This window comes from Marmota monax, unplaced genomic scaffold (genome assembly GCF_021218885.2).
Source record: "Marmota monax isolate L192 unplaced genomic scaffold, Marmota_monax_Labrador192_F-V1.1 WCK01_AAM20220418_F8-fsc00001, whole genome shotgun sequence".
Lineage (NCBI taxonomy): Eukaryota > Metazoa > Chordata > Mammalia > Rodentia > Sciuridae > Marmota > Marmota monax.
The window spans coordinates 6,838,394-6,847,284 of NW_026693777.1; the positions used below are offsets into that span (position 1 = coordinate 6,838,394).

General features: G+C 39.8%; 1 protein-coding gene across 1 annotated transcript; it reads left to right on the forward strand.

The window, feature by feature from the left end:
• The first annotated feature begins 3,432 nt into the window (after positions 1-3,432).
• LOC131424812 (uncharacterized) lies at positions 3,433-5,626 on the forward strand. Its single transcript, XM_058584507.1, has 2 exons — positions 3,433-3,526; positions 4,624-5,626. Exon 2 carries the CDS (start codon positions 4,808-4,810, stop codon positions 5,624-5,626), a length of 819 nt encoding a protein of 272 aa, XP_058440490.1. The 5' UTR covers positions 3,433-3,526; positions 4,624-4,807.
• Positions 5,627-8,891: the final 3,265 nt, after the last annotated feature.

Consider the following 8,891-nt stretch of genomic DNA (forward strand, 5'->3'; position numbering starts at 1 on the left):
CTACCTTGCGGGAACGGGCGGCGGCTCTGCTCTGCCCCTACTCCATATGGGGTGACGTGTCTGTCACGCCGGCAGGCCACTGGGCCTGTTCCGCTGGTCGGTCGCAGATCTGCCTACCTTTTGGGCGCGGGTGGTGACTCTGCTCTGCCCCTACTCCAATTGGGGTGTCGTGACTACCACGCCGGCAGGTCGCTATGCCTGTTCCGGGCGCGGGCGGCGGCTCTGCTCTGCCCCTACTCCAATTGGGGTGATGTGTGTACCACGCCGGCAGACCGCTGGGCTTGATCCGCCTGTCTGTCGCAGGTCTGCCTACCTTGCAGGCGCGGGCAGCGGCTCTGCCCTGCCCCTCCTACCATGCCCGTGGACCACTGGTCCTGTTCTGCTGGTCGGTCGCAGGTCTGCCTACCTTGCGGGCGCGGGTGGCTGCTCTGCTCTGTTCCTCCTCCAATTGGGGTCGCGCCGGCGGGCCGCTGGGCCTGTTCCGGGCGCGGGCTGCGGCTCTGCTCTGCCCCTCTTGCTTGATGATAAAGTGAGAGAGACTCGGATGTTTGTGACTCACTTTCTTTACCAGGAGACCAACTGTTTCTGTCGCCGCTGGTATCGATGAAGTTCTCTCCTCCGCCACTTTCTGATGACATCAGATCTTTGCCATGTTGGTATCCCATGCGAATGACAGCATTTCGTTCCCTTTGCTGGGTGACCAAAGCAACAGGTGAGTCCTGACCGGCCCTCACAAGCCCCGTCTCAGTCCTGTTGCCAGTGCCTATGAAGGCTCGGTTGGTATTTACCTCCACAGTATTCAGCAGGACCCGGACTGAGAAGCAGTTTCTGCGGATTCTTTAGCCCTGGGCCAGAGCAGTTCCGGGAGCCAGAATTCGGCCGCTCCATGTTCGGTGTATATTCTGATAGGAGCAGGCTCCAAGAAGCAGTTTCCGCGGGTTAATTAGCAATGAGCCTGAGTAAGTTGTCTGCGAGCCGCAGGCGAATGGCAGCCTGAAATTACCTGTTCTATGGGTGAATGAGCTGCCATCAGTCGAAAACAGGGATGGTGACGTCAGCTCTCCAAGATGGTGGCTGCTGGCTTCCTCTGTGGTCTGACTGGTGTGGAGAACCGAATTGGACCCCTTCCTTCCCCCATCTCAAACCCAGAATTCAGCACATAGTACGGTGATTGCACAGCTGGCAGAAGCCCGCGGAAACTAGTTTTTTTTTTAAACTACTTTTCCTTTAGTGTAGTTCCTCCCTTTGCTAATTTTCACTTTTTTTTTTCATTTTCATTTTCTTCTCATGGAGTATTTTGCTAAGAATGCTGTGTGTAGTGCAGTCTTTCTGTTTGTGAATTCTTTTAAGTTTTGTTTATCATGAAAGGGTTTTATTTTAAATTCAAATCTGACACTTAATTTTGCTGGATATAAAACTTTTCTTTAGCATCCATTTTCTTTCAGAGCTTGTTGTTGTTCCAGAACCTCTTAGGTTTGAAGGTCTGGGTTGAGAAATCAACTGCAATCCTAATTGATTTCCCCCGATAAATAATTTGATACTTTTCTCTTGTAGCCTTGAAAATTCCCCTTTTTCTGTATGCTAGACCTTTTAATTATAATGTACTTTGATGTGGGTCTGCTGTAATTTTCAATATCTGGGGTCCTATAAGCCTCTTGTATTTGAATTTCTATTTCATTCTTCAGGTTTGGGAACATTTGTATTCTATTATCTCTTTTCTTAAACTATTTTGAGTACCATCCTGTGGAAGTTTTAAGATTCTACAGGTAGAGCTATAATTACATTGGTCTAGAGACAAGTTTCCTTGAGGAATTGTAAGTTATTAGTAATTACTAAGGTGAAAAATATTTCAATCAGTTTTTCTAAATGCTTATACATTGTTTTAAGAAAAGGAATAGAGTGTCTTTAACTTTCTGAGTTAAATTATTGTACAGGTCTGAGTAAAGATTCCATGTTGAAAATGGAATTTTCAAATTTCATCAGTTCATTAATGTAAATAGTGCTGTGACAAATTTTTGAGTTCAGATTTTTTTTTTTTTTAGATCTACCTTTCAAATTTTTTAGACAAATACTTGGAATTAGGATATGCTAGTCATATAGTAGCTCTAGTTTTAATTTATGAGGAAACTTCAGAGTCTTTTCTGTAGCATCTGCATCATTTTTTATTTCCTCCCACATTAGAAAATGGTTTCAGATTCTCCACATCCTTTCCAATATTTATCTTTTTGTTGTTGTTAATTTTATTTATTTATTTATTTATTTATTATTTTTTGCTTATTTATTTTTATGTGGTGCTGAGAATGGAACCCAGGGCCTCACATGTGCTAGGCAAGTGCTCTACCACTGAGCCAAAACCCCAGCCCCATTGTTTATTTTCTTTGTTTGTAATAATAGTCATTATAATTGGTATGAAGTGATTTTTTTGGTGTGTGATCTTGGTGGCCATCTTTGTGAGAATTGATGTTAAGCATCTCTTCATATAGTTGTTTGTCATTTGTATATCTTGTTTGGAGATATATATATATATATATATATATATATATATATATATATATATATATAAATCCTTTGTCCATTCCACCAAGAGATAAAAGAATAAAAAAATGTGATATAAACATACATTGAAACCTTATTCATCCTTAAAAAAGAAGAAAACCCCTGATACAACATGAGTGAAACTATAAGGCATTATACACATTGAATTAAACCAGATCAAGAGAACAAACCCTGCATAAGTTCCATTTGCACCAATGACTTGCTGTGATTTCCATTTGTACCCAGTGTTCATGTGTTGAAAAATTAATTTGTAATGCAACAGTGTTGAGAGGTGGAAACTATCACAGGTGATGAGGTCATTAGGGCCCTGCCCTCATGAGTGGATTATGGCCATTATGGCAGGAGTAGCTTAATTGTTACAAGAGTTAGTTTTTGATGTATAAATTTGACCTCTTTCACTCTGTCACTTGCATGTTATCTTGCCCTTCTTCCTTCTGCTATAGAAAACCAAGATGATCCCTGTCATATGTGGGCCACCTGAACTAGCTCTTTTGTAATAATCTTCTTCATAAAACTAACCAGGGCTATAGGAGATCTACCTTAATTCCTTCTGAGGGCAGTTCCCCTGATGACCTAATTAATTTGCACTAATTTCCACCTCTTAATGGTACCACACTGTGGTGAGCCGCTTCTGCTGTTTCTGCAGACTATGGTCGCCATTACAAGATGACGCTGGCTCCGCTGTGGTCTGTGACAAACAACTTCTTATCTGGGAAAGTTGGCACATGATTTTTCACCACCCTGTGAGAAAGCTCCACGCGGCAGCTTTGCATTGGGGCTTGGGATGCTTTATTAAGGCTGGGAGGGGCATCCGAGAGAGAGAAGAAGAAATATCAAGGGCCTGAATAAACTGCTGAAAGAAGATTCCCGAGTTGCGTCTTCCTTGCGGGCAAGGGGTCGCGACAAGTGGTGCCGAGACCCGGGAACCAGAACTTTCAGCAGTCAGGGGTGGTGCACCGGTTAGTCCCAGGTAAGTGGGATCCGCGATCAAAGCGGGGTTAGTCCCAGGTAAGTGGGATCCGCGACCAAAGCGGGACAGCTCCTCTGTAATGAAAGAGAGAGCCTTACATTTTATTGCAGCTGCACTGTGTACTTTCGCTTTCTTTTTTTTGTGCTTCCTTTGTTGTTGTGTCATGGGTGCCGCATCTTCAAGTCCGCTTCTCCTGGCCCTAGATGGCCTGTTATGTTCCAAGGGACTGGAAGTGAAACATAGTACTTTACAGAGATTTTTACAGAAGATAGATATCGCTGCACCGTGGTTTGCATTTTCGGGCAGCCTTACTGTGCCTAGTTGGGATAAATTAGGCAAAGATCTTGACTTTGCTTCTGAGCAGGGCATATTAGAGGGTGGGGTGATACCCCTTTGGAAAATGGTCCGTGGTTGCCTTACAGATGGTAAATGCCAGGAAGCTGTGAGTGAGGGTCAAGCTATTCTTGAGCAACTGCATGAGGAAAAATCTGAAGGATCATGTAGTGGAGTGGCAGAGAGTATTAAAAGTAACAGTAGTGAGAAGGCAAAAGAGCCTGAAGATAAAAATAGGAGAAGGCTCTACCCAGACTTGACCGAATTAAAAACGCCTGAGAACACAAGCGACTCAGAGAGTTCTGAGGACCTTGATATATTGTTACAACAACTACATAAGATAAAAATGAAAAAGAAGAAAAAGGAGACACAGGGCACGCAGGCCTACTGTAAGAAGGGGAAGGGAGTTAACATTGGTCAACAAAACTCTGAGGAGGAGGAGGTAGAATATCTAGAAGAAGATATGGTGCCGATTGCCCCACCTCCGTATGTGGGGGGGAGCCAAGGTTCCGGGAGATCTTTTCATGCACAAGTTTGGAGGACAGTTAATACAGATATGGGACTTGCATACCCTGTATTTCAGGACAATAACAGGGAAAGATATCATGAGCCTTTAGACTTTAAGCTAATTAAAACCTTGGCAGAATCTGTCCGCACTTATGGCATAGATGCCGCTTTCACTCTCACTCAGGTGGAGGGACTTACTAGATTTTGCATGACTCCCTCAGATTGGGCTAGTCTAGTCCGCGCTTGTGTTTCCCCAGGGAAATATTAGGAGTCCAAAGTTGGCTGTTTAATGTTTCTGGCAGTACCCAAGACTCGGAGCGAGATAGGAGACTTAAAATTACTTCACACAATTCACAATTGTTTAATGCTACATTACCCTCCGCAGCAGTCTGTCTCCAATCTCCGTTCCTGTTTCTTTTGGCTAATGACACCTCGTCGGGGATGCTGGATTGTTCTAGTGTTACCTGTCTCTTATCTGAGTGTTGGAATGGATCCTGGCCTATGGCAGTGATTATAAAAATTCCAACTTTTGTCCCGATCCCGGTTACTGCAGATCCAGAGTCATTTCCTATTGTTGAACTGATTAGAGCCCATAGAGATTTTGGAATTACGCCAGCCATAGTGACAGCTGTGGCGGTATCTGCTGCTGCAGCAGTTATAGCTGGAGTAGCCATGGCCAGCCAGGTACAAACTGCTGCCACTATTAATCAGGTTATTCAACAAACATCCACCATACTTGAATCTCAAAGTAGAATTAATCAACACATTTTATCTGGGATTCTAGCTGCTAATCAAAGGATAGATCTGCTTCAAGCTCAAGTTGAGGAATTGTCTGACCTAGTACATTTGGGTTGTATTGATCAACGTGCACATTTATGTATAACCTCTGTCAGATTTTATGATTCCAGAAATGCCTCCCGCATCATCGGGGAATATTTATCCGGAACCTGGTCCATGGAAGCAGAAAACTTGATCCAGTCTCAACTAACTCAGATTGCTGTCTTGAATAGTACCCGTGTTGAACCAGTGACTTTGGGTCAATTCACCGATTGGATATCTTCTGCTTTTTCCTTCTTCAAAGAGTGGGTGGGAGTAGGCATTTTTGGTGCAATGTGTTGCTTCGGTGTTGTACTTTGTTTGTGGCTTCTCTGTCGCCTTAAAACTCGCCATGCACAAGAAAAGGCTATGATCATACAAGCTCTTGCAGCTTTAGAAAATGGCAACTCGCCTCAAGTCTGGCTTGCGCATCTTAAGCAGTAAACCTTTGTCATGGTCGTTACACCCCAAGTTATTATAACATTGCACTGGGATCGACATGACTTTCCTTGTTATTCTCTTAGTGTTGGAAAGCCCTTGCACTCTGCCGGTCTTACTGCCATTGCACGCAGATGGGTTTCCACACTAGTACTTTTCTATCGCCTTGAAGTCTGTGCCTTTCTTTCAGGGTGCTGTCAACTTGTTTGTCATTATAAACAGCCACAGTTCAGCCTCAGCTATCCCCCTTCGTCCACCATCGTCACGATACAGGATGCGAGGCAAGGCACTGCACTTGAGTGATCCTTGACGTGGACCTCAAGGAGAGCATGTCCTATTGCATGCGGGTTAGACGCGTCCACGCCCCGCCCCACGAAAAAAGGCGTCGGCTGATATGGCTTCAGATCTGGGGAAGGCGCCTCCTTAGGACTAAGTCATACTATGCAGCCACTTCTGCACAGTGGGATAGGACCTCTACTCTCGCCTGTATTGTTTTAAGAAAACAGAAAAGGGGGAACTGTGGTGAGCCGCTTCTGCTGTTTCTGCAGACTATGGTCGCCATTACAAGATGACGCTGGCTCCGCTGTGGTCTGTGACAAACAACTTCTTATCTGGGAAAGTTGGCACATGATTTTTCACCACCCTGTGAGAAAGCTCCACGCGGCAGCTTTGCATTGGGGCTTGGGATGCTTTATTAAGGCTGGGAGGGGCATCCGAGAGAGAGAAGAAGAAATATCAAGGGCCTGAATAAACTGCTGAAAGAAGATTCCCGAGTTGCGTCTTCCTTGCGGGCAAGGGGTCGCGACACCACACCACTGTGGGGTATCCACACAGGAAAACATGTTTCAATACATGAATCTTTGGGAACAAAACACATTTGAATTATAGCACCATATTAAGGAGACAACTGACTCCTAGGGGCATGTGCATTTTTATCTCCTAATCTAGAACACACTATTTAGTGGGTATGAAGTATGGACCAAGAGATTGTATTTGAAATTACACTACTATGCTTCTTCTGTCCTCTCTGACTGAACCAGATGCTGATGGTAGTTAAAACACATATTTAAGAACAAAATGAGAGCACCATAAATCTAGGATTAAACCAGGTTTCTAAAGTGCATATAAGCTTTGTATATAAAAACATTTTGACTCTATGGCCATCATCTAAATCTCTAGCAAAATATTATACCAATGTGCTTGTGAATATATCACTATAACTTTTATATTTCATACTTATTTATAAGATGAGCTTTGTGTTCATTGCACCTAGAAAAGCTCATTGTAACTAGAAAAGCTCACCCCAAACCAAACAAAATATAAACATACTCTCAAAAAAAGCTTCAAAATAATGTTTTATCCTAAGATATTAAATTGTTAATAGGCACCAAGTAATAATATTTTATGTTCAATTAAAAAAAAAACAGTTAAATGATTGAGTTTTATTATTTTAAGGGCTAAATGAGGACAGTATCAATAAAATAATAAAGGTACTGAATTAATATGTGTTACTTTCTGCTTTAGCAGAAAATAAAGAAATATATATTATAACTCTTATAATAAATAATATATAAATAATAATGCATTTACTATATAATAAATATATGTTTCTATGTTCTTGGATATTCACAATGATTAGCTACAAGAGTATTTATTGCAAAACTAAAATTAATAATGAAATAAAATAAATTTTAAGACATCAAATTTCTGGAAACTTAAGATTATCTGAAAAAATCAGAATTATTCTTATGTCACATTGTTATGCAATTGTGTTTTTCAGAACAGATAATTAATGGTTATGGGAACTATTCATAATACATACAATTTTGATGAACTAAAAGGCATTGATAAGCAGTGTTATGTTATTCTTATAGTGCATATGCTTATGATGTTAACTGATCATTTGTATTCTCAGTTATATCACATCAAATATCTTGTCTTGGATGTTATATAGTATTAATCTAAGATTCCTTATTCAAGTCTTTCTTAAACATACAAAATAATTCAATTTGTTTTAAAAACTGCATATATCATTGTTTTGTTTACCATTATTATCGGAACTCACTAACTCTCAAGTGTAGTTTAATTTCTATAAAGAGATTAGGCTCTCCATCTCATAATATATCATGCACCTGACTGATTATATACCCATTATTGACACTGCTTTTAATTACAGATAGAAAAACTTAATTCTGGAGGCTGACATGATCTCTCTTTAAACTAAATTCAGCAAATTAAATGTGTTGAAGAACCTTAGAAGAAGGGATATGAAATTCATATTTAGAGTTTATGATTTGTTTACTTATATCAGTCATTTTATTAAAATGCAAAATGAGTTGTCAATCTTTGTATTTTTTTCAATATTGCTATTATAAAGGTCACCATGAAAATGTTTTTGATTTTTTTTTTTATTGAGGGGGTTAATTTCTAAATGAATTCACTAACCACTGTACGAGAAATATTTTTATAATGTTTGGAAAGTTCATCATCTTTATATATCATTTATACACTTTCATTTATTAGGAAAGAATACTATGATTATTTTTAATTTTTTCATTGAGATAAATATCAGAAAACTATAATTAAGTTATGTATCAATAATGTTATCATTATTCTTTTAAATACCACTTATGATTTATAATGACATATTGATTTTATAGTTTAGGATAATCTGTTAAAATGAATTTTTCTTAAAAGTATGCAGTATAAAAATATAAAATAAGTTAAAGGAATCCAAAGCAAAGAGGAAATATTTAGATATATTTTGGGGGAGAGTACTGGGGATTGAACTCAGGGGCCCTCAACCACTGAAGACATATCCTTAGCCCTATATTGTATTTTATTTTAGAGACAGGTTCTCATTGAGTAGCTTAGTGCCTTGCCATTGATGAAGCTGGCTTTGAACTTGCAATCCCCCTGCCTCAGCTTCCCAAGCTGCTAGAATATATATTTTTAAAGGTATTGATTTTATCATTATTTTGCAGTGATAAAAGAAGAAAAACTTGCATTTCTACTTTTAAAAAACATGAAAAAAAATTTTAAAAGTGAAATACAATTTATTTAACATAAAATATATTGTAAGACAGTACTTCTTTTTTAAACTTTACACATGAGGATAAATATTTTTATAGTGAAAATAGCTTCATTTTTCCTGATGATATGACTATTTACTCAAAAATGTTTGAGACAAATACAAAAAATTTGGGATGTTAGGTAAACATTCTGGAGTGGCACCATTAGTACTTTAATGATCATACTGTCGCAAATCTTT

Excerpts from the sequence above, each read along its gene's own strand:
- LOC131424812 (XM_058584507.1), top strand. The coding sequence starts at position 4,808 with ATGCTGGATTGTTCTAGTGTTACCTGTCTCTTATCTGAGTGTTGGAAT.